This window comes from Pimephales promelas, chromosome 2, assembly GCF_988280905.1.
Source record: "Pimephales promelas chromosome 2, fPimPro1.hap1.1, whole genome shotgun sequence".
Classification (NCBI taxonomy): Eukaryota; Metazoa; Chordata; class Actinopteri; order Cypriniformes; family Leuciscidae; genus Pimephales; species Pimephales promelas.
The window spans coordinates 41,107,707-41,134,925 of NC_142770.1; the positions used below are offsets into that span (position 1 = coordinate 41,107,707).

A 27,219-nucleotide genomic window follows, 5' to 3' on the forward strand; every position below is an offset into this window, starting at 1 on the left:
CACATAATTCAGTACAATTTTATTTGAATAGTTTGATATTGTTTGTTAGGGGTGCACGATTCAGAAAATGTCACGATTCGATACGATACCGATTTTTTTGTCTCGAGATTCGATTCAAAATCGATTTTCGATTCAAAAACGATTCTCGATTCAAAAAAACGATTCGCAGGTCTATATAAATGTAGTTTACGTTTTCCTATGTTATTGATTGCAGTAGACATAATTTAAAAGAAAAGTTTGATATTACTTTATATGTCTTCATACAAAAATAAAAACTTTTGCAACTAAAAAGTGCGAAGTGCCAAGCTTTGGCCAGCTTTTAAATACATTTAATTCAAGTTTATAATAAAACTTAAATAAAAAGCTTTTACATTTAGCTTTAAAGTGCTGTAGTCAGACCAAACAAACAATTATGCTAAATGTGGTTTAAGGAGTAGGCCTACTTCAGCTACCAGGTTGACTGTTGAAATGTGAACTCGACTGGGCATATTGAACTTCCTAAAAATATATACTAATTTCATCCCAGATAGCAAACTGACATTGAATCAACGTGGAAATATGACATCGAAACAACATTGATCTGACATTGTTTTGCTCATCGAATTAACGTTGAACCAACATCAGACGCGTCATTCTTTCAAAACTAACGGAAAATCAACTTGAAATCAACGCGTTGTTTCAACGTTATGAAAGCAAACCAATTTTCGATTTTCATTTAGCTTTGAAGAATGCCGCGTCTGATGTTGGTTCAACGTTAATTCGATGAGCAAAATCAACGTTGTTTCAATGTCATGAGAGACGTCGTTTCCACGTTGATTCAATGTCAGTTTGCTGTCTGGGAAAGAACCTTTGCGAAAATATTTTAAATAGATTTAAAAAAGCCACCGCTACTGGTAACATCTATGGTTAGATTGATTTGTTTAAATCCAGTGAAGTCGTTCATAGGCGCGTAATTTGCGGGTATCTCCAGTTAACTAGCAGAGCATTCATTTAGTTCGCTATTAAATAAGAGACCTGTTGTTTTTGAAATCAAGCTGAGCGCTTGTGTCCGCTGCGTCATCAGTGTCATGGATACAGTGTTCTCTGTCCAACAAAGTTAAATGTATACTCAAACCTGAAAAGTTGTCTCCCTGTTTTCATTTGATTATCATTGTACACTTGGCGGCTTAGTTGTAACACTGTGTTACAACCAACCCCGCTGTGTGTATTATGTATTTTAACTCTAGCTAACAGTCGCTAGGAATTGCTGACATGTTTCAAAACGGTGCTATGTTTGAGCCAACAAAACAGTGATTAAGGCAATATAAAGTTAGATTCAGAAATATATACACCTAACACAGAAACCGAAAAAAATCTATGATGAAAAAATGTACTTGCATGGTGTCAACACACTCACTGTCCAGTATCTTCACGAAATATTAGCAAAACTTCCCGCAAATTCGCGGGAGACCGTCTTCTGGCAGCGAGAGAAAAAGATCAGAAAGACATCCTGCTTGATCCTGACGAACTATGTAAAATGTCCGTGTTACATTTAACCCTGCGTTAGGTTGTGCCCCGCGCTCCTCTACCGTCTGTATGAGTGTATGATTGAACTTTTCCCCATAGTCTAGTGTTAAACACAAATCACAATACATTTCAATATCGAATCACAATATTGTAGAATCGCAGCGTATCGGCACCAAAGTATTGAATCTGGAGATAGACGCATTGTCCCAGCCCTATTGTGTGTGTGTGTGTGTGTGTGTGTGTAATGTATTTGTTAATATTTTAAAGAACTCTTAATATTGATGGAATTAATGTCCAATAAAGGCTGCATTAAGGCACTTAATGACATTCTCTGATTTTCAGTGACCTAATTTATAATTAAATTTTCTGATGATACTGCGCTCGTAGCTTTGATGAAGGAGGGGGAAGGGGCGGAACTTTATGTGCAAACAGTGAATAATCTTGTAAAGTGGTGTGATCAAAACGCCCTCATCCTCAATACACAGAAAACGGAGGAGATCATCTTTGGCACCCCTCATGAGTGCCACATTACACCATTAATCATTCACAATCAAATCATAAAACAGAAATCTTCATTCAAATATCTTGGAGTGCATGTGGACAGCAACCTTTCCTGGACCTATCATGTAGACTACATCTGCAGCAAGGTACAGCAGAGAATTTATTTTTTAAGGAGACTTAGGTCATTCGGAGCGAGTAGCGAAATCCTGTCTCTTTTCTTTGTGTCAACTATTCGAAGCATTCTGCAGTATGGTGGCGCAGTGTGGTTTGGGGGCCTCTCAGCTCATTTGAAGGCCAGGATTTTTCGGCTCCTGGGAATTTGTTCAAAATTGGTGGGACAGTCGGTTGAGAAGGCGTTTATTGAAAGTCATGAAATACATACTGTACGATTGGCTCATAAAATCTCCCAAGATTACTCTCATGTGCTGAATAAGGAGTATCAACTCCTGCCCTCTGGGAGGCGCTATAGGGTCCCAGAGTGCAGGAAGAACAAATACAAACACTCATTTGTTCCTCTGTCAATATCGATGCTGAATCAACGCATGAGGGGAAAGAAGTGATAGTTTTCCCCCCACTTGTAGCTGAAGAACACTCTTGCAGGGCGGAGTACCCATAATATTATTTAAGTACTTTTGTATAATTTTTATGGATGACTCTATGTTTTGTTTTTAGTTTGTGTGTGTTATAATTGTTGGAGTTTGTGTTGCAAGACAAATTTCCGTGTACACGGACAATAAAGTACTATCTTATCTTATCTTATTCACTCAGAGTCTTTATTGTAGAGATGATATTACCCCAGTGTCTCCAGTTTACAGTGAGGATTCGCCAGTAGATCAGAAAGCTGCTTCACTCCTGAGTCTCCTAGTTTATTCTCAGACAGATTCAGATCTCTCAGGTGTGAGGGGTTTGATCTCAGAGCTGAAACCAGAGCAGCACAACCTTCATCTGTGACTCCACAATAACTCAACCTGTAGAAAACAATGACAAACATTAAGCCTATATCCAGAGATAAACACAACACTTAAACTATAAATAACATAGGCAAGGCAAGCTTATTTCTATAGCACATTTCATACACTATGGCAGTTCAAAGTGCTTTACATAGAGAGGAAATAATCACAAAATAAAAGCAAGGAAAATTCAAATGGTAATTCAAAAGCTTTACATAGAAAGGAATTATAATAATCACACTATAGCTATTAAAAAAATCATTATTTCTATGGAAAATCCCATAAAACATGGAAACCCAACAATGTGTGTGAGCGTGTGCCTGTGTGTGTGTGATTAAGTGTGTGTGAGTGTGGCGGCGTGGGGGGCGTGGTTCAGCGGTGTCTGCAGCGGGAGAGCGAGTGAGGAGCCGAGCGGGAAGTAAGTGGGTCAAGTTCAAACGATGAACACCTGTCTGTGATTTCAGTGATTGGCGGAGGAGAGGGCATTTAAGCGGGCCAGGTGGACAGTGCTGTGAGAGAGATCCTGGAGCTTGAGTGGCTGTGTGCGGAGCTGTGTACGAACAATCCGAATTGGTCCATGACCGTGTCTGAGGAAGCTGTCAACAGCGGGACGAGTTTGACGTCTGAGACGGAGAAAGCTGTATGCAGCGGGAAGAGTTTGATCTACAGTGTTTGATTGATTTTGTGTTTGATGTTAAGAGCGCTGAGGCGCCGTGGACTGAGTTATTGAAATAAAGCACACAAGCTCCAGTATTCGCCGATCCCTTGTCTTCTTCCATCACCCACACTGAACCAAGATTCACTTCATCACAGTGAGATTAAGTGTGAGTGTGTGTGAGTGTTTACTGTATTTGTAAACATTTTAAAGAACGTGTGTGTGTGTGTGTGTGTGTGTGTGTTAGGACTGGGAAAAAAATCGATTCACATAACTATCACAATTTTCTGGTTCACAATTTTAAAATATTTTTTGTATTTCTTCCAGAATTGATATTGATTCAAATTAAATTACTTTATACCATTGTCTGGGTGAATACTCGATTCTGATTGGCTGCAGGGTGTCCGTTAAAAAGTGATAGAGGACACCTAGTAAAGTAGTTCTGGTGAAACTGCCTGTTTACCATTCGAAATTAATAAATAAATGCGCTGCCTACAACAGCTATGAGTAACCATAGCAACAGGCAGTCAAATGCTCTATCAAAACAAACAAACATCTAACGTTAGATATTATTAGCCTGACTACGTCAGACTTCCTACTTCCGCTAATTTCATTTCGCTCCTGTAGTCAGTCTGAGATAGCGGCCTATCTTTCAGTTTTCCACCGGCCTGAAAACAGCCGGCCAATCAACGAACAGAGGGCGGGCTGAGAGCCGTGATGTAGACGCTAAGCGCCGAGGTTTACATTGTAGGTTAAAGAAATCAAAAACCGAAACAACCGCAGTTGCTGCCCATTTATTTGCAACGTATACCAGCAAAAACCAGCATGCTTGGCCATTATGTAGCTTTCACAACGCGCATACACTTTTGAGTCTCTCATCAACACAGATGCAGCCGTTTTTATTTTTGCAAATCATTATAACAAGGAAAAATATTAACACTTCAAGCTTAGGCATTTAGGCTACCCAATTTTTTCAGGCTAATTGTAGTAATGACGGATCAGACCTGTTTGGCCATAACTACATGCATAACTATAAGGACATAACTTACCCCATTCAACGTCAGTTCTCGGTCTTTTACGGCCATGACAAGAGAGTCGGTCTCCTCGGCTGTGAACGCTCCTGGTGCGCTCTTATTATCATATTATTATTATCATAATAATAACAACAATCCACCATATTTCGTTTCGACATCCTGCTGCATTAGTCCCAGATATGTGATTCATGAACGGTCTGTTCATTGTGTATGTCACGTGACAAATGAAGGTAAGACTTGAAAGGTAAAGTGATTATTTATGTTCCCTGTAAATCATTTTTTACTGCATTATGATTCTTAATTCAGAATATGATCAACATTGCGTAGGTGGATGTGATCGGGGAATTTGGCTGTTAAAATTATAACATTACGCCACTTAAATAAATGAAATCACTCGGAAAATCAGTAAAATGCACTTCCTATTTATGACTCGCGAGAGCAGCGGCTCGTCTTCGCGGCGCTGCGGGGCGGCGGAAGCTAAATCAATCATGACTCATGAGAGCAGGGCACACCGAAGTTGCGAGGCGGCCGCAACTCAGTTATTCATATAAATAACCTAGTTTGTGAATTGTTTATTCCCGGTTGGCACACATTTTGTAGCCCTTACAAAAGCGCCGCTCCCTGTTTACAGTGGAAGTTCGATCATAGATTTGAGTTTGATGCATAATGTCTCGATGCGGCCGTGTCGGCGCACAACATACGTCATAAATAAACGTATCTGATTGGCTTACGGGTAACCAATGATTTTAAACCTCAGAGAAGCGCCCCCTTGCGAGAGAGAAAACACTTCTCTATTATACCATTCCAGACTCTGCTACTTCACTTTGCTTCGTAGACAGAGTCTGGTATTACCAGGCTAAGATATTATAGCCTAATACAACAATGAGCGACTTCGTTATTTCTTTTAACATTTATGGAGAATATGACAACTTTGACGACTGGTATGCTGCTGAAGAAAGAAAAAATTTAAATATAGCGGAGAAATGACACAAAGAGTTAACACCGGGAGAATTTAATCTAGGGTTGTGCCGATAGACGATAGTATCGTGTATCGACGATAGTCTGACATATCGCCGATGGCAGATGCCTTTGACGATATCAATACGATAATTGGCTCGTTTTACCATAATGTATTAAATTATTATTATTAGGCCCATTATTATTATTATAAAGCTAGTATTGTTATTAAATGAATATTAGGAACTACAATCAATTTGCCTTGCCTAAATTTACAACGACATCACCTCATAACAATTGCATCAACACACTAATGAGGACTCCTCTAAGAGAATGTTTTTAAAACAGACTAAAAAACATCCCACATCAAAATTTAATTGCAAGGTGATCCATTCACAAATTATCAAGTGTGCTCGTTTTAACAGACGCAAAATTCAATTTCCTACAGATCCAAGATGAAAACGGCATCGTTGTTCGTCAGTATTTGTTTCCGTAACACATTAACAAAACGTTTAATGACACTAACACTATAACAATACAATTACTAAATAGTATTAATAATAATATCACTAAAATAGTATTATAGTTACCGTTATCATCGTCGTCTCTGAGGGAACGCGGCGTTAATGCAGATGCCGAAAGCAGTCCGTTTTTACTTTCACTTTCAGAGATGAGCGCGTTTACATGCGACGACGTTCTTAACCTGATTATGTTGAATAAACTTGACAATGCATGTGGTCATGTAAACGTTTTCTTTATCAGAGTCAAGTCATAAGTATAAGTATAAACCGATCGACTCAGCTAGACGTTTGGCCCTTGCTCTTGTTTCTCCCGGCATTTAAAACACATACCCGCGTACGTGCTTACTGAAGTGCGCATGTGAAGTGCGCAGAGAGCGCACTGCTGGGGGGGCACATATCGCAAACTCCGACTTTTTCTGACCCAAGAAATTATTAAAACGTGTTTTCATCTCGTGCAGAAATAGACCCTAGTCAAAATGCTGCATGTAACGGCATGAGGATAGGCTAATGTGTCCGTAAATTTCCCGTTGACAAACAAAAGGATTAGGATCTCTTTTTTTTACCTCACTATACCAGGAAATAACCTGATCCTATTAATAAACACTCCACCTTTGCTAGCAAAATAGAAAAAAGATTCTCGTATATAAAACGAAGTAGGCTAATAAAACAAGCACATTAATGAGTAGGCTAAATAATCAAGTTAATAATCAAATGTTAGCCCCGCCCCCTCACGATACTATCGTGTATCGCCGATCTCACAGGCTGACGATAGGACGATATGAAAATGGAGCATATCGCCCAACACTAATTTAATCAAATAGAAGACGAAAAAGATGAGATCAACATGAAAATACGTGAATACGAAAAATACGAAATGGGCAGTAAATACACTCAGAGACTTTATTGTTCAAAAAGAAATGGACTTCAGCTTTGAAAATGACACCGCTGCTGCTCTGAATGAGACCCTGCGGGAGTTTTACGCAGCTGTCCAGATAACCAAGGCAGGAGGAGAGTACAGCGTTTCAAGCCTATAAGGAGCCTGAGAGCCGGTATCAACCGCCTTATAATTATTATGTGTAATAAAAAAATAACTATGCCTACCTTTGTTTTTGAACCTGAAGGGTTCTACAAGCTGAGCAGACTATAAATATCTCCGGTTGCTAAATAAACCGTCAGGCAAGTTATTATGTGTAAAAACTAGATTTAGCCTAATTAAAATACAAACTAATGTTTCAAAAATGTTTTATTTGGCAAGTGACCATGCTATAAGCGGGTTAATGCCCTCCGAGGTGTCCATTGTCAGGTTTTAATGGACTTCGGCGGACTGGGAGGCAACAGTCCTCCACTGCGTGTCGGCCGGTTCACGCCTCGCCGTCGTCCATTAAAACCTGACAATGGACACCTCGTCGGGCATCAACCCTTACTTATTTTTGTCGTTGCTTACAGACGAGGTTGACAGAAGTTCGCGACTCTTGCTCCAACAGAGGATTAACTTTTCGTTATCTATCTGTGTTGCTGCTGCTGCTGACCCAGAGAGAGTTTATTAAACAGCTTCACGAAAGGTCTTTTAAACAGGGCCGGATTAAGAGTTCAGAGGCCCCTGGGCACAATGTCTTGTAGGCCCCCTCTTAAGCAGGCCAAATGTATATTTTGTCCAAGGACATTTTAATATGGCATTTACAGTTCTACTGACTTAAAATTAACTTTGTTGTACTATACTGGAGTAAAGTTAATAAATGGTTGTTCTTTATATGAATTTGTAAAACTATGTTGGGTCGACCCTTAATATAGCATTTACAGTTTTACTGATTTACTGTTCCTCTAGAGGGGTTCGGGGGCATGCTCCCCCGCAAGAAAATTTTGTACATTTTAAGGTTAAATGCATCAGTCTCGTGCTCTTTGAGAGATTAACTTTAAGAGCTTCAACCCATGAACTGCTCGTTAAACAAAGATAAAGCATTGATTTGTACCAGGACAATAAAGAGGGCTCAAACATCTTTTTAATTATGAGAGTCTCAGTCTATATTACATGATCAATGGTGTTTTAGGATGCCAAACAATTATTATAATAATGTAATAATGATTTATATAATTATTACTATGACGTAAAATCCATATAGCCTATAAATGTACTATATGAAGGAAAATGAATATTTCAAAGTATATTTTAGTCTAAATTACACTAATATAGGCAAATTAAAATACTTTTGTCCTAATTTCTTCACTTGCAAGAAATAAACCCTTGAACTTGTATTTAGGAGAAAACACCAGATGACCATGATGATCGGGTGAGCAAAGTGCACACTTTTCTTTAATTCACCCAGGACTGATGCCTATTCTTAAAGTCTTGTGCTGTTTTATAACGGCAAAAAGCCATATCATGGTTTCGATATTAGTTCATTTGCAAAACATAACGCTAAAGACCTTTATGTTAGGTTATACATTTTACATCTTCTCATATGTGTTGGGAAAAGGGAGAAGAGACTTCGGCAAAAGGCGGATTCAAACTTGGGTCGAGCGCATCAAAAGTTGATTCACGCGCTTCGCGTAAAAGTTTAAAGCTCAAATATAAACACTGATGTCTACGGTAGCGATCACAATAGAGTAAATCAGCTTTTAATAGAAACTTGGCGCTTAAAACAACGCATTTATCGATTACATTGTTTCTCCACTAGGTGGCGACAAGTGACTTAAAAATGTATTTGTTATTGAATTATTTATTCAAGAGAATGTAGAACTGTATGATGCTCCTGAAATAAAACTCACAGATGTGATGAATTGTTTTTGTAAATATGACTCATCTTACACATCATGTACAGTCTGTGTAAGTGTATGATTGAACTTTTCCCCATAGTCTAGTGTTAAAAACAAAATCACAATACATTTCAATATCGAATTGCAATATTGTAGAATCGCAACGTATCAGCACCAAAGTATCGAATCTGGAGATAGATGCATTGTCCCAGCCCTAGTACTGTAATGTAGACAGACACTAAGATTTTAATTTTTCTTTGTTTAATTTGCACCCTGAATATGGGTTGGAGCTTTTAATTTTGAAATCTCAAAGCGCACCAGACTGCTGAATTTAACCTTTAAAGAACACAAAATTTTCTTACAGAGGAGCATGCCCCCCAACCTCCCTAGAGAAACAGAGATCCACTTCTGACACTGGGTAGTTGCGCCCCTAAATAACTCAGTAGTCTATGTATTTGAATAATGTTTAAATGTAGTCTTATTTGTGAATTTAATTATGTAGCTAATTTTCATTATGTAGGTAATTTTCATTTTCTCACGAGTGCCGTCAGGGTAACTCTCTGGCCCTGTCCCAAATGGCACACTCTGAACTTGTGGACTTCCTCAGAGTCCACACTTCGGTGACGTCATGTAGTGCAGACCTATAGGGCCCTTAGCGCGAGTCCGCGAGGGTGCATTGAGAGGTATTTTTGGGACAGACTCGATCGTCACGCCGGAAACAGGAACTCACGCCTGTGAAAGCCTTATCCCTCTCCATACGGAGCTGAATAAACTTAAAGATCATCTCATCAGTCCCTTTAGTAGAAATATATAATAATTATTTTTTAATGATATAAACAAAAACTTTTTTCTTTTCCAAGATGGCTGCCGCAGCATGTGGAGTTGCTACAGGCAGGAGCAAAATTCGAACAAAACCTGAAATCTACCGCACAGAGACAGGGCAAGTGATTGTGGAAGATGAGTTTTTGAACTTCTTGTATGTCAAGCTCAAAACTATGAAGCAGGATGAGATTGTTTTAATCGCTGGGGACCATTTTGGATCAGAATGGATTGTAAACTCCACTAAACTGCTGTATGAACTGTGTCCAGGCTCTACTCGCAAGCTTGTGGCTCACACTGGGCCCCAAAAAGACTTAAAGAACATCAGGAGTTGCCTTAAGCTCCTTAATGAAGCTGGTGAAAATGTTCCTCGATTTGTTTCTCACCATCTTGATGAACTTCCACCTGTGACTTTCGACAGCCTTGATGTGTCTTGTCTGCTTGGTAAGATCGAACAACTGAGTGTGGATATTACAACTATGAAACAGGCTGTTTCTTTGCAGGCAAACACCTGTAATGATCTGCAGATTATCAATATGGACATAAACCAACGCTTGAGTGCTATTGAGCAGCCTAGAACCAGGCTGACAAGAGGGCCTGTTCTCCAAACTAACAAACAGGCAATGACTCAGAGAGTGACCACTCCTCAAGCCTGGGAAAAGACCCTAGATGACATGGAGGTTCAGACCAGCGAAGGAGATTCAAGCCAGGTCGAGAATGCTGCTGTAGGCCTGGGTAGGCTAACCAGTGCTGCAAAAGAAGACTCTCATGTGAAGTGGAGTGACATGGTAGCTACTCCACCCTGGAATTTGGTCCAGGGCAAGAGGAGCAACAACCGCAAGAAACGGGTCCTTGAAAATGCTTCAGTAAAGCCCAAACTTCGCCTGAATCCTTATAAAGGGAAGAAAACTGATGGCATTGTCGGAACTGGAACGGGTGGAGACATCCAAGTCGTAAAATCCAAAATGGTGAGTGTATTTGCAACAAAATTCTCACCTGATTTGGACTCTGAGACTCTGACTAAATATATGGAAAATAAACTTGGGCGTAATGTAACCTGTCAGAAGATAGAAGCTGTGCAAAGTCGGTTCAGTTCTTTTAAAATAACCGCAGAGTGTAAAGAAGTGGATGAAATGTATAATCCAGAGCTGTGGCCGGAAGGTACCTTCGTGCGGCGATTCTATGAGGCACGTAAACCTAAATCTGTAGCTGTGCCAATATCAGTGTTGAACGTGTCTGGAATGGGATCTGAGGGACCTGATGTCTAGTACTAGAAACAGGGATGGACCTCAGAGTGGTGACATACAATTCACGAGGTTTGCGCCTAGGACAGAGTGCTGGAGATAGAGCACATCGGATTGTGGTTGATCAGTTACTGGAGACCACAGACATTATCTGCCTGCAAGAGACATTTTTAGCCAAACAAGATCTTGAGAAACTCAACTCTGTCCACAGTGATTTTCATGGAGCAGGAGAATCTACAACAGATTTAAGCACCAAATTGGTGCGTGGTAGAATATCTGGAGGTGTGGCCATATTGTGGCGTAAGAAATATGATCCAATGATCAGTATTATCAGATTAGAGGTGGACTGGTGCATTGCAATTAAAGTTGTGCATTCTATGAATGTTTTTATTATTTTAAATGTTTATACCCCATATGACTGTTATAAAAATGAAGATGAATACATGAATAGATTGGCCTTTTTGAACTCTTATATTAAGGAGTGTACATATGCAAATATATTTGTCATGGGTGATTTGAATGCAGACATTTCTGATGATAAATCTCGCTTTGGTCAGCACTTGTTACAGTTTTGTCAGGATAGTAAACTGGTCCTTTCCAGTATGAATTTCCTACCTGCCGGTAGTTATACTTACGTTAGTGAAGCATGGAACACTACATCTTGGCTGGATCATGTAATCTGTACAGCCGATGCTCATGAAAGTCTGGAAAAAGTTGAAATTCTGTATGATTTGTCTACAACTGATCATCTACCTGTCTCTATGATTATAAATGTTGATAACTTACCTGACCATATTAGCTTGACAGAAGAGGGGGCCGATATGGTCAAAGTGGATTGGGATAAACTAAGTAGAGAGGATGTATTGTACTATTGCGGGAGGTCGGATGCTCTTCTAAGGGAAGTACAGCTACCCATGGGTGCTATTTTATGTTCAAATATTAATTGTGATGATGTCACTCACTGTAATGACTTATGTGAAATGTACAATGGTATAGTGAGGGCTATAGATGATGCTAGCCGGCTTCTACACACACACCCCAGAAAGGTTAAGAATATCAAACCTGGCTGGAATAAGTATGTAGTTGACCACCATGAAGCTGCTAAGATGGCTCATAGGTCTTGGGTTATAGCTGGTAAACCCAAACAGGGGCCAGAGTTAGAACACAAAAAACTAACCAGGGCTAGATATAAATATGCAGTGCGCTTTGTTGGAAAGCATGAGGAATCCCTAAGAGCTCACTCTATGGCTGGAAATTTGATTGGCAACAATGTCACTGAGTTCTGGAAGGAGGTGAAAGTTGCAAATAGGGCCAAGAGAATATTGCCTTGCCATATTAAAGGGGTATCTGGTGCAGAAAATATAGCAGAGCTGTGGAGGCAGCACTATGCAACTCTGTTCAATTGCATTAAAAGTAAGCCCTATTGTGTTGGAGAGTTGAAGGAGGATGTTATCCACTTTACTCCCAATGAGGTTTATAATGCTATAGAGCAATTATCTGATAACAAAGCTAGTGGCAAAGATAACATCACTGCAGAGCATCTCAAGTTAGCCAGCCCCAGAGTGTCAGCCCTTCTATCTATTTGCCTGACAGGGCTGCTGACTCATGGTGTACTGCCAGACACCATGTTGACCGTCACATTAGTGCCCGTCATTAAGAACAAGGCGGGGAAAATAGGGAGTTTGGATAACTACAGACCCATCGCTCTAGCTAGCATTCTTTCAAAGGTGTTTGAAAAGATGCTACTAGATAGAATCAGCGGACTCATTTACACCACGGAAAATCAATTTGGCTTTAAGTCTCAACACAGTACTGATCAATGTATTTATGCTTTGAAAGAAGCTGTTGAATCTTATAGAAGCCAGGGCTCTACAATGTTTATTGGGTTTATTGATGCGTCCAAGGCATTTGACAGAGTAAATCATCAGAAGCTTTTCAATAAACTTATGCTTAGGGGTGTGCCAGGATGCATCATACGTATACTGGCTTACTGGTATGCAAAACAAAGCATGCAGGTTAAATGGGGAAATAGCTTATCGTCACCATTCAATGTAAGTAATGGAGTACGGCAGGGGGGGCTATTGTCTCCGGCACTGTTTAACTTATATATGGATAACCTCTCAAAGCAGTTGGGGATATGTAAGACGGGATGTGTAATAGGGAACACTCTGTTAAACCACCTGATGTACGCAGATGATCTAGTTGTTATGTCCCCCAGTACTGTTGGGTTCCAGCAGTTGTTGGACATATGCTCCAAGTATGGGGTTGAATTTGATGTACAGTACAATGCAAAGAAGAGTGTTGTTTTGGTTTGTAGGACTAAGGAAGATCAGAAGGTGCACTTTCCTATGTTTTACCTGTCTGGGCACTGTATCTGTGTATCTAACTGTACAAAATATCTTGGGCATATCATTACTGACAAGATGGAAGATGATGCTGACATGAATAGGCAAAGACGAATGTTGTATGTGCAAGCGAACATGTTAGTTAGGAAATTTCACTACTGCTCTGATGATGTGAAAGTGCACTTGTTTCGCGCTTACTGTACCCCTATGTATGCAGCCCCATTATGGGTCAACTACAGAAAGGAGACTATGCGCAAACTGCAGGTAGCATATAATGATTGTCTGAGGATACTGCTGAAGAAGCCCAGGAACAGCAGTGCAAGTAAGCTTTTTTGTGACTCGAGGGTAAGCTGTTTACAGGCCCTCTTGAGGAACCTAATGTTTAAATTTATGGGTCGACTTGATGAGTCACGAAACTATATTATAGTAAGGCTCACAAGTCCCAGGTGTAGCTCGGTCCGATACCAATCACACCTATGGAAGCATTGGTATAAGTGTCTTTTAAGATCTTTGTGAAAAAAGGGTGTATTGTATATGTAATTTTTTTTTTCTTTTTTCTTCTTGTTTTTTTTGTGTGGTGTATGTACTGTTGTTGGGCCTGGAGCCTGTAATAAAGTTTGTATATCATTAAAAAAATTCCAGTCATCGAAAACAGGATTTATTTTATTTTCCCAAATCTTATCCATGTGAACTAAACAGCCTGCTTTTACAGTTCTATAATTGTATATAATATATAATTTATAATGTTTAAGTAAGAACTGTTATAATGTTTTAGCAGTGATGCTTGTTCTCAGTGTTACTTACACAGCGTGTCTAGTTGCTGTAACCACAGGCATCAGCTTCTGAAGAACTTCATCTCCTGTGTTTTGTGGGACACTAATAGAAAATAAAAAATAAACAATTAATAACGCTAACAATAATAATTCATATCATAAGTAAAGAAGAAATTGCAACACATATCGTATTGGCACCCAAGTATCGTAATAATATCGAATCAGGAGAGGTACATCGTCTCAGCCCTAGTGTATGTGAATGTTTTGTAAACACTGAGCGAATTGCTTAAAGTTATTGAAACTTTATAGTGATTTGGAAGCACGGATAAATGAACAATAAGGAACGGGACGCGCTTGATGATTTAAAGCACATAAGAACTCAAATCGGCTCTAATCATCAGGAACTAACAAGTTCAATATTTTTCATTCATGACTTCGCGAATGAACAACACCTTAATTAAAACATTAACTAAGATGAGCACATCATCATGAATAGTGATTTATTACGCATGATCATGATGTTTTCTTTGTTCTTTGTCTAGGTCAGTGACTTAGTCACCACTTTAGTTAAAGGGCCACACATGATGAAGTCATTAATAGATAATGCTTAGTTAATGATGACTACTGAATTAGACAGAGCCTAAAATGAGCACTCACAGCTCATAGCACACAAATTCAGTTAATGATGACTTCTGTATTTGATTAACAAAGTATTATCTTTCAATGACTTCATCATGTGTGTGGCCCCTTAACTAAAGTGGTGACTAGGTCCTTTGAAACACTGATGAACAATGTGATATTAATGGTGGCATAACTGTGAACAAAGAAAACATCATGATCATGTGTAATAAATCATTATTCATGATTATGTGCTCATTTTAGTTAATAATTTAATTAAGGTGTTGTTCATCCATGAAGTCATGAATGAAAAACGTTGAACTTCTGTTAGTTCCTCATGATTCATGAGATATTAATGCATAATTCAAGCATTCATTTACACATGAATTCATGATAATTCATGTACCATTACCATAAAGTGTTACTGAAGTCTCTTTTGCTGCATTTATTTGATAAAAAATATTATCAATATTATCAATAAAAGAAATAACATTGTGAAATTTTATTCCAATGTAAAACAGCTCTTTTCTATGTGAATTTATAGTAAAGTGTAACGTCAAAGAATCCTGAAAAACAATTGTAATAATTTCAACATTGATGATAATAATGAATGTTCCAGAAAGCAGGGTGTGTGACAGACCCAATGGGTGTGTTTAAGGGTGAGTAAGTGGATAAGCTCAACTTTGGGCTCCACAAACAGAGGGAACGTTCAGGGTATGTAGTAGTATTAAAACATTTCCACACTGAAGGCACTCTCTGTAATTTCACTGAGGAAAAATGACTGATATCACAGAGCTGATCAGCACAGCTCCTCAAAACTCTCCCACTGACTTTATCAAGCCCAGGGCTTTTATTTTATTGGGTGGTTTGTAAAATCCTCAAAACAGAGGCTTTATCAATGTGCAGATATTCCTCTGTTTTCAAAATAAAATAAAAATCCCTACTAATTTCATTAAAATCGTGTGTATCAAATCGCCTGTAAAAGTCATTAAATTCATGATCTATCTCTCCCATAGCTATCTCTCTCATAAGTAGCCATAGCAGCTCCGGAGCCGGTTCTGATCCAGGGTCAGTTTACTCCAGAGGTGTTCAGCGCATGCGTCTCTATTGATGAGGCTCCAGTGGGCCTGACAGTTATATCTATAGAAAAGTTGAGGGATTGAGGGAGCCAATAGAAAAAAGGCTAAATATAATTGATTATATACATACATTATAAATGCATATATTTGAAAATAAATTTCTCACAAATATCATAAAAACGGTTCCGTAGATCATTAATCAGTTGAAAAAGTTGAAGTGTGACACTCGTATTATTTGTTAATCCATTAATTTATAATGTTTAAGTAAGAACTGTTATAATGTTTTAGCAGTGATGCTTGTTCTCAGTGTTACTTACACAGCGCGTCTAGTTGCTGTAACCACAGGCATCAGCTTCTGGAGAACTTCATCTGCAGTGTTTTGTCGGACACTAATAGAACATAAAAAATAAACAATTAATAAAGCTAACAATAATAATTCATATCATAAGTAAATAATACATTTTACCTTTTTTAATGAAACACAACTTTATAAAGGACGTGTGTTAAAGTTGTTTAGTGTCTATAACTGTAGAAGTCTCGTATTCAGCAACACAGATTTGTTTTCTCTTTTTCTTGTCAATGTCGTTTGTCAAGGTCTATTAGTCTACATTTACACTACAACACTATTCAACATATCAGATTTTGTCCTGTCAAATGTGTATATTTTCATGAATCAAGAAGTATTTTGTGTTAAACAAGTTGTTTTTGAAATGAGAAGTAATAATGAAAAAGTCACATTAGCTGGGGAAGCAGCACTGGCGTAGCCTGGCTGCGCCCTCCTACGCACTTCCGCTCAATTTCATTTTACTTCAGTACTACGTCTGGGATCGCTCCATATCCTTAGGTTTCCAGAAATCAATTTTTTGTAGGACCAATCAGCGAATAGAGGGAGTGGCTTAGAAAGATGACGTTGATGTAAGCGTGTCAGTTTCAGTTCAGTAATGGCAGCGGAGAAAGACGTGAGAAAAGCTATTCGGTCCGTTGTAGGAAAAGAAACTGCCGAATATACAGAATTTAAAGCCGGATTGTTATCGTCTCACCTCTTGTTGCACAACGGAGGACCAAGTGAAGGAGGCAGAAAGTTTGGAGGTTTGTGCTGGGCAGCTTGTGCACGATGACCGTGACATTTTGGACGGACGGTTTTGCCTGGTGTTCGCGGTGTTCGGAAGCCCCGAGTAGTGATGGCAAAATGAGGCTTCCTGAACCACTGAGACCTTGCAGCCCATTGCTTCACTCAAAGGTTCATTACTCGAAGCTTCATTCAGTATTGCTCACTAGTGACACCTACTGTGCAAAGAAATAGCAAACAAATTATTTAATTCTGAAGCGATGACCTGAGCAGACTTATGATGTCCATATACCCCCCCTGTCCTGTTTTATTTTATTTTTTCTTCTCACTGTTAATGTCTGTAACCTTTCATTTGCAATAATACAAATACCCGAGCAGACATTTGTCCATTGCCTGGGAATAAAATAAAATATGTATATTCTGTCTGAACTTACTTCTACAGAGACAACTCTCTCTCTCTCTCTCTCTCTCTCTCTCTCTCTCTCTCTCTCTCTCTCTCTCTCTCTCTCTCTCTCTCTTACACACACACACACACACACACACGCACACACACAGAGAGAGTTAATTAATTATTCAAAAATTATTTGGATAGTGACAGTATGAACAATAAAAGTTACACTGTTGAGTGCAGTGCTTATGGTGGAGGGAGTGTAAAAGTAAAGTGCAACAGAAAAGTGTGGTGTGGTAAAGGTTAAGAATTGTTTCTGGTGATTTTGTGTATTGAACCGTTACTATTTTTGTGCTGTGTTGTGCTTATGGGACTGGGGACGTAGAGGACCAAAGGAAGGATTAGAAATTATTTTTATTGAGGAACAGAATTGTGTGTTCAGGCTTAGACATTAAATATTATACAGCCATATAGTGAGGATTATTAGCTATAACAAGACAGTAAAATAATAATAAGCTCTTTCTTGCTGGCTCCATTACAAGAAAAAAGGATTAGGTCACAAAAAGCAAACAATTCCAAAAGGGCAATCTAAATCAAAAACCAGTCCAAATCCAAAGCAATCAAAATAATCTTATCTAATTAATATAACAATACTATAATATAGCTGTAATTAATAATAACAATAAACTATAACTAATCTAACCTAATAATGTAATAATATAAAGCCCTAACACATATATTGCACAATAACGACGATGAAACATCTCTCTAACTCTGACTCCCTACGCTACTTCAACTGATTCAATTACTCCTGACAACACCCACAAGGTGGCGCGAGATTCGAACAAACGACACTCAGACCGAACCGATGACGTTTTCACACAAACCGAGGCCTCGTTTGTCATCAGTCACGTGATTTTCACGTTAACAACACAAGCCTCGAATCGCGGCTTCATCTGGCACGCCCCTTTTTGCTCGACACAAGCTCCGACGCCTCGTTTCAAATGTCACATCACTAGCCCCGAGTCCTGGCTGCTAAACTATTGTTGAAGATCCGCTCAGGAGTCATGTCAGTCGCTCATATTCCCAACTGTAAATTTACTGATTCTTGTGATGAATAGAACATTTTGAGCCCCTTTGTGTACTCGTGCAGGAGGTTGGTGTGTCAGTTTTACATGTTGTAAATCATACAAATTGGTTGTGATTTTTTAAAAATAATTTTCATAAATAAAAATGTGAAAAACCATACTTTGAAGATATTTGATTTCAGTTTTAGATGGCAATGGTTGATTTGTTTTACTAAAAAAAACTAAATGCCACATAAAAATGTACAAAACACATACTTTGAAGACCATAATTAAGGTAATTAAGAAACAATAAGACGTAATATGAAAAATTGTTGTTTATTACACATCTGCAGATAGAGACAAGACTGATCATTCACTGTAGCTGCTACAGCATTTGCGGCAGATCAGAAAATGACCACAGCGGAGTATTTGTAATGATTAGCACAGCTTCCACCGTTGAATGAATATATCACATTTTCCTTTCGGCAGTTAGTGAGGAAGAAGTAATGGATATTGTTCAAAAGTCTAAAAATAACTACTCGATGGACTGTTATTCCGTCAATATGGCATTATTAAAAAAATTTATAAATAACATCAAAGCACCCTTAACGCACATTTGTAATCTGTCACTTCAAAATGGTTGTGTTCCCAAGAAGATGAAAATTGCCAAAGTTATTCCACTATTCAAAAATGGAAATAAACATAATTTTAACAATTATAGACCAATTTCATTGCTTCCTCAATTTTCAAAAATTCTAGAAAAGATATTTAATATTCGATTAGAAACACTCGTTGAAAAATATAACCTGATAAATGAAAGTCAATATGGATTTAGAAGCATGAGATCTACATCTATGGCTATAATTGATGCCACAGAAGATTTATCTAATGCATTAGACAATAAAAAAAATTACCATTGGAATTTTCATTGATTTGAAGAAAGCCTTCGACACTATTAATCATGCAATATTATTTAAGAAATTGGAAAGGTATGGGATACGAGGGGTAGCGGGCAATTGGGTAAAAAGCTTTTTAAGTGATAGAATGCAATATGTGCAAATGGGTGAGTCCTCTTCTGATTGTCGTGTAATTTCCTGTGGTGTCCCCCAAGGGTCAGTATTGGGCCCCAAACTATTCAATTTGTACATCAATGATATATTTAATGTTTCTAAATTACTCAAGTTAGTTTTGTTCGCAGATGATACCAACATTTTCTATTGTGATGACAATTATGATAAGGTTATTAATGTTGTAAACACGTAATTAAGGAATATTAAAGAATGGATGGACAGTAACAAATTGTCTTTGAACTTAGATAAAACTAAAGCCATGATATTTGGTAATAATCATAAGGAAAAAATGGATAAGATGATTGAGATAGACGGGTTACAAATTGAATATGTCTCTGAAATAAAATTTTTAGGAGTTATAATAGACAACAAACTAACTTGGAAAACTCACATCAGGCACATAGAAACCAAAGTCTCCAAAAGCCTTGCATTAATAAATAAAGCCAAACAGGTACTTGATGAGAATGCACTACGTATCTTGTATTGTTCCTTAATTTTACCGTACTTTACTTACTGTGTGGAAGTACGGGGAAATAACTATAACAACTTAATACAATCACTATTTATTTTACAAAAAAGGCCTATACGTATTATACACAAGGCTGATTATCTTGAACATACAAATCCACTTTTTCTTAAATCTAAATTATTTAAAATTCAGGATCTAGTTAAAGTTAATATAGCAAAATTTTTATTTAAAGCATTTCACAACCTTTTACCTGCTAACATACAAAAGTTATTTACACAGAGTGAGCAGTCGTATAGTTTGAGGAGTTATGGGAACTTTGTAATACCAGTGGTCAGAACAACTAGGAGAAGTTTTTGTGTGTCTGTATGTGGGGTTAAAATTTGGAATAGTTTGGGGCTTGAACTTAAACAACGCAAAAATATTCATCAATTTAAAGTACATTATAAACAGAAGGTCTTATCGCAATACATGTCGGTAATGGTTTAATTCTGTGAGTTGTATTCATGTATTTTTGTTAATATTACCCTGTAGGTATTCTGATTACCATTGTTGGTATTTTCATAGATGTATCCATGTGTTTATAATCTGTTTTATTTTACCTTGTAGGTAATTGATTACCATTGTTGGTATTATTAGGGGTTCAAGCACGAAGTGCTGAAACCCTATTGTAATTGTATTGATTTTTATTATTATTAGGGGTTCAAGCACGAAGTGCTGAAACCCTATTGTAATTGTATTGATTTTTATTATTATTATTATTATTATTATTATTATTATTATTATTATTATTATTCTGCCGTAAAACGCATCGTGCAGACCAAACCGTAAGTGCTGGAGACCTGAAACTTTGTCAGATGGTAGTACAAAAATCGAGGAGAGGTTATCAAATTATGAGCCCGATTGGCCCATAGGTGGCGCTATAGCGACCAATTGCGCGAAACCACTCATAACTCCTAGACCGTAAGTCGTACACTCAAGTGTCTTATATCGTTGGAAAGCTGGTCACCTGACGAAAAAAACGTATATCTCCGATTTCATTTCCGTCATGATAGATTTTCCGCCATTTTGAATTTTGTCGAAAAACTACTTTTGCGAACTAGTCCCTGGATTTTTGCCCGATCGGAACCAAACCAGTGCAGAAATGTTCTCTGGAGTCTGAAGATCAATAATTATCAAAAAAATGTTGAAATTTCTCGTTCCGGTCGCTAGGGGGCGCAAAATAAACGTTGTGGGAGGAGCCTATTTTACTAAAATGGCTATAGCTTGAGAAGTAAATGAGATATCTTCACCAAACTCTGTACACATGTGTAAGAGTTCAATTTGAGGTGACAGTAAAAAAATCGCGACGATTGAACACTAGGTGGCGCTATAAAATGAAAAAAACAGATAAACACCTGACCGTCAGTCCGATTGACTTGAAAATTGGTATGCAGTGTCTTGGTCCAAGGCCTCATGTACGTCTATAAGGACATTGGTGTATCTCAAAAAACATGGCCGCCATCGGCCAATGAAGTTTGAGCATCTATGAAACAAGGTTAACGAAGGCCGATCGGAACGAAACTCGTTGGGAATGTTCGACTCATGGCCCTAGAGGTCTGTAAAAATTTTGAAAGAAATCGGCCACTAGTTGGCGCTAACGAGTTTTATTGCTCTGTAATCACGTGGTGTTGCAAACACCCCCACAAAATGTATATCAATTGATAGATCTCCTCATGATGAACAACTTTGCCTCAAGAACCATTGCTGTCAATCAATTCGTTCGTTAAATATTCACGAATATGTTAAAAACCTACTTTTGCGAACTAGTCCCTGGTTTTTTGCCCGATCGGAACCAGACTAGTCTAGGATAATTCTTTGGACTCTCTTGATCAATAATTATCCAAAAAAAGTTCAACTTTGTCATTTGTCTTGCTATAACAGGGTCATTTACAAAAGGGCGTGACAAAAAGCCCCCAAAAGCCTGTAAATCCTAAAAAAAAAACTCAGAACTTTACAAAAATTGATGAGCATATGTGTCATAACATGCTGAAGAAGCATGCACAGTTTCATGGAGATCGGACCATAGGTGGCGCTATAACTGTTAAAAAGCTTTAAAACCATGTATTTCCAATGGTAAATTGCCAGTATTGGCTGTAAATGGTGTTTTCCATCTCTGATCATATCATAATGTTAAAACCAGTGCAGTACAATTCTCTGGACTCTCTAGATCAATAATTATAACAAAAAGTTGAACTACGTCATGTGGATGACTAATAGGATGGCTTCAACATTTAGTGTGTTGAAGCCATCTATTACTACACTTTCAGTGTCCCTGAAAGCGTTGATCTCTTCAATAAACAAGTCAGAACACGTGACATTAAATAATCATGAACATTTTCAGACAGATCTGACAAAATATGCCTAAATAACAGTTAAAAAAGGTGAAATGATATCAAAATGATGGTCTATTAAGCCAATAAGTGGTGTTTTACTGCCCTCTGCTGTTCAAAATAGTAAGTGTCTCACTACTCAACTATAATTAATATTATGACTTTATTAATGATCTATTTTAACATTTGCAATCACATTTAGTCAAATATTGATCACAATCATTTTTTTTGTCAAAGTTTATCACTTCAGTTGTTCTGAATCTTCACATAATTGCTATTAACGTGGTAAATAGCTATACTGTATTCCTAGAATCACATTAAAATCCAATCATCCAAGCCCCAATCACTGTAAATAATGATAAATCATGCTAGAACGTGGTAAATTAATGTACACTATGGTCAGAGGTGTAGTGGTAAAAAAAGAGGTGGGTAAACTATAAATTCTGGTGTATTATTTCGAATAATAAGACACTATGGGCTGTTACTCTAGGGGCTGATCAAATTAAATCATTTACACTGAAAAAACACAATTGCATAAAATAATGTTATGACATTTATTTAAATTTACATAAGAAACTGGGAAAGAATGATACTACTTTTAAACATTTAACACTAAACCGCCAGTAGGTGGTGGCAGGCGACCGTCTTAATGAGTGAGTCATTCAATTCATTCATTCAAACGATTCGTTCAAACGGCTGATCATTCAAGAATGAGACCGATGTTTTTGAATGTGTCTTTGAATCTTTGACTCAATCGATTCGTTCAAAATGCTGAATGATTCAGTAATGAAAACACGTCGAGTGTTCCTGTGACATGTGCCGTGGTTCTGCTGTGATTATTGTTTGGAACTATTTTCGCTGCTGAAACACAACAAAAACAGCCAATATAGCATCTAAAATGTAAGTGATTTAATTTTTTACTGTTTATTGAACTGTTGTAGGAAATCAATGTCACATTTTCAATCGTGATGGTGTTCAGGAAAAATAAGAGACCCCATTTACACCTGGTATTAAAATGCGATCTGTATCCAGACAAGTTATCTGGATAATAAGTACCGATTCCATTTACACCTGGCCACATACATGTGTTTTTGCAAAACGGATATAAATCCGATCTTAAACTCCTGCGTATGCAGATTTAATGGATTGAACGACACCAAAAGCAACAGATATGAGCTGCATTTCGTTGATCATCAGCTAATTTCCAAATCAAAGACATCAATAAAAGAGTGGCAACACCGCTGGTAAGATAATTTCGTTTCTTTACTTGAAGATGATTGTGTGTTAAGCGTCTGTGACTTACTTTCACTTTTATTTGCGATGTTTGCACGTTGGCTCGATGAATAGACGCTCATGAGCGGTGATGGGTGATCCGTGTCGCAGTAGCGCCGTCATATCTGACTATAACATGACATATAGCCTATATAACAAGCTTACTCGTTTATTTTTTTGCCTTTTTGGGAGGAGTAAAATATACATATGTGGTTTCAACAACCAGATTGCGTTTACACCTAGTAAAGATCCGGACACAATGCGAGCCAGACTACCTGCAGATGTGGTCAGGCAGATCCAATCGCGATCACAACGCATTTACACCTTGCATTAACATGCGTTTTTTTATTATCCGGATAACTTATCTGGATACAGATCGCATTTTAATACCAGGTGTAAATGGGGTCTGAGTGTGTTCTGCGCTCATTTGTGTAGATTTCTGCTCGAGAGGCTGCGCGAGGGTCAACGGTACAACCTTACCGTCAGTAATAGTCAACAACACAGTAATGCAGCGCAATATAAGAGTTCGTCTTAGGTGCCTGTTGACTTTGGATCAATGCATTGTTTGTGTGTTGTTGCATAAGGAGATAAAGAAATAATACAATTGGTGACAGTGATCAATCAACACAAAAGGAACAATGATATAAATGAACAAAGATATGAGTACTAATCACAATAAAACAGGCTGTAAAAAAATCATTGAAACAAACAATCTTTCAACATGGCTCAGGGCACATGTCTGGCAAACAAATTAATCAATTAGCAGCGCACAGGCTGACAGTGACATTAAATCATAAAAAGGCATAAACAATGTAAACACAATCAAATTAATAGATGGACTCACGTAATTCATGAAGACACACACAGTTATGCATCAAAATGCCAGGAAAGAGTGCAAAGAATGAGCCAAAGGGTTCACAATCAATTTATAGGCAACAGGTGAGTCGTGCATGGTGAAGTGGCAGAGTCTCATTGAAAAAGCGAAATGGAGTTGAAAGAGATTAGAAAGGAAATCTTTTCAATTACTATTATGAATTATTTAATTATATCCATTATGCAATATTGGTTGGTGTTTTTCTATAAATCCAGCAATGAACATGTAACAAGAAAAGTCATTGAGAAGAAAATAACAGTCAGCCATTACCTCATGAACCATGGTTAAACCAACAACTAATAAAATACAATTGTGAACATTATGAACCCCAACACCACGGTGAAGGACGCTTAACAGACAGAATAAGTTAGGGATTACGCAAAGCCTGCGGGTTTATATTTGCTATAACAACCGCCTCGCTCTACATTACCCTGCTTATTACATTGCTACCTACCAAGTAAATCAATAATTTGACTCAAAATATAGATATAAACAGGAGTTTATTGATTTAAAAAACGATTGCCGATAAAAAAGAAAAATAGTCCGTTCTGTCTCTACGTTTAGAATCCATGGCAACGCTCTGTTTTTCATGGCAACGGTGTGTTATACTTATAAGCAGCGGCCTGTTATAATAACAGACCGCACTCTACATTAGAATTCAACCAAGCCATATAAGAAACAAATAATTACCGTTACCAAGCTAACAGAGCTACGTAAACAGAGCGAACAGGAGAGCACTCGTCTGCAGACGTCAATAATGGAATATACTCCCGATCAAACTCCGCTTCCCGAAAGTTATAAACTGCCTCTGGAACCTAGTTAAGGTACAAACATCTATTCAACAAAAAATAGTGATGCAGTTAAGTGTTTTTTCGCTCAGCCGAGCCCTCTCTGTTGCTGTGTGGAGCAGCCTGTGTCAGTCACCTCTTCCTGAACGTCGCTCACTCAACTCGCGCACTGCGGTCTCGTGAGGAACGCAGCTTTTTGACATACAGTATTTCTTGTTCCCGAACACAAATATTTTTTAAGTATTTGTTCGGAATAAGTATTCGTAAAAAACACATTATTTGTGCCTTTCCGAATACCGTATTCGGCTCCACCCCTAGTACACACTATATTTTGCATTGTTAATTTATTTAACAAATTTCTTTTTGTTAATGTTTTGCAGTCAAACTATACATATACTGTACACACTATAAATGTGTGTGTGTTTGTGTGTGTGTGTGTGCGTGTGCGTGCGTTTGTGTGTAAGCATGCTTTATGAAGTTAACATGAAAAAAATGGTTTGCTTTAGTGCAGAATAGTGGAGAAACAAAGCATTTCAAAATGGAAGTGTGCCAATAAGTGGTCTTCTACTGCCCTCTGCTGGCCACTTTTCTTATTAATAGTCTTTTCACTTGCTATATTGTGGTAAACCATCCTATAACATGGTATATCAAGGTAAACTATGGAAAATCATGTTAGATTCATGGTAAATCATACTAGAACATGGTAAATCATGAAAAATAACATTGAAATATGGTTTATCATGGTAAATAATGCTTGCTACATAAAACTTAATGTCTTTTGATGCTTTTGTGCTTAAAGGCCTTAAAGGCCTGAACTGCTTGAACCCCGCTAAATGCTGCTTGCAGCTTTAATTATTATTATTATTCTCCCCTAAAACGCATCGTGCAGCCCAAACCGTAAGGGCTAGAGCTCTGAAACTTTGTCAGATGGTAGTACAAAAATCGAGGAGAGGTTATCAAATTATGAGCCCGATTGGCCCATAGGTGGCGCTATAGCGACCAATTGCGCGAAACGGCTCATAACTCCTAGACCGTAAGTCGTACACTCAAGTGTCTTATATCATTGGAAAGCTGGTCACCTGACGAAAAAAACGTATATCTCCGATTTCATTTCGGGTATGGAAATTTTTCCGCCATTTTGAATTTTGTCGAAAAACTACTTTTGCGAACTAGTCCCTGGTTTTTTGCCCGATCGGAACCAAACCAGTGCAGAAATGTTCTCTGGAGTCTGAAGATCAATAATTATCAAAAAAATGTTGAAATTTCTATTTCCGGTCGCTAGGGGAAGCAAAATAAACGTTGTGGGAGGAGCTTATTTTACTAAATTGGCTATAACTCGAGAAGTAAATAAGATATCTTCACCAAACTCGGTACACATGTGTACGAGTTCAATTTGAGGTCACAGTAAAAAAATAGCGACGATTGAACACTAGGTGGCGCTATAATATGAAAAAAACATAAAAAGGGCTATGACCACATGACCGTTAGTCCGATTGACTTGAAAATTGGTATGCAGTGTCTTGGACCAAGGCCCCATGTATATCTATGAGGACATTGGCGTATCTAAAAAAACATGGCCGCCATCGGCCAATGAAGTTTGTGCATCTATGAAACAAGGTTAACGAAGCCCGATCGGAACGAAACTCGTTGGGCATGTTTGACTCATGGCCCTAGAGGTCTGTAAGAATTTTGAAAGAAATCGGCCACTAGTTGGCGCTAACGAGTTTTATGGCTCTGTTATCACGTGGTGTTGCACACACCCCCACAATATGTATATCAATTGATAGATCTCCTCACGCTGAACAACTTTGCCTCAAGAACAATTGCTGTCAATCAAATCGTTCGTTAAATATTCACGAATATGTTAAAAAGGTACTTTTGCGAACTAGTCCCTGGTTTTTTGCCGGATCGGAACCAGACCAGTCTAGGACAATTCTTTGGACACTCTAGATCAATAATTATCAAAAAAAAGTTGAACTGTGTCATGTGTTTTGCTATAACAGGGTCATTAATAAAAGGGGGCATGACAAAATGCACCCAAAAGCCTATAAATCCTAAAGGAAAAGTCAGAACTTCACAAAAATTGATGAGCACATG

At 38.0% G+C, this 27,219-nt stretch overlaps 1 protein-coding gene and 1 pseudogene across 8 annotated transcripts in view; one reads left to right on the forward strand and one right to left on the reverse strand.

The window, feature by feature from the left end:
• The window catches only part of LOC148997414 (uncharacterized), a 131,201-nt pseudogene that overhangs the window by 26,114 nt on the left and 77,868 nt on the right, over positions 1-27,219 (forward strand). The gene's annotated exons all lie outside the window — the stretch shown is intronic.
• The window catches only part of LOC148997415 (NACHT, LRR and PYD domains-containing protein 3-like), a 56,835-nt gene that overhangs the window by 9,656 nt on the left and 19,960 nt on the right, over positions 1-27,219 (reverse strand). For 3 of the 7 annotated variants that reach the window (XM_089122506.1, XM_089122510.1, XM_089122507.1), the window contains exons 7-9: positions 16,074-16,145; positions 14,091-14,162; positions 2,802-2,975 (exon numbers count right to left, since the gene is read on the reverse strand). In XM_089122506.1, the coding sequence (XP_088978632.1) occupies positions 2,802-2,975; positions 14,091-14,162; positions 16,074-16,145 (318 nt within the window). The remainder of the gene's footprint in view (positions 1-2,801; positions 2,976-14,090; positions 14,163-16,073; positions 16,146-27,219) is intronic. The other 4 variants (XM_089122509.1, XM_089122512.1, XM_089122508.1 and 1 more) reach the window with 3 other exon arrangements.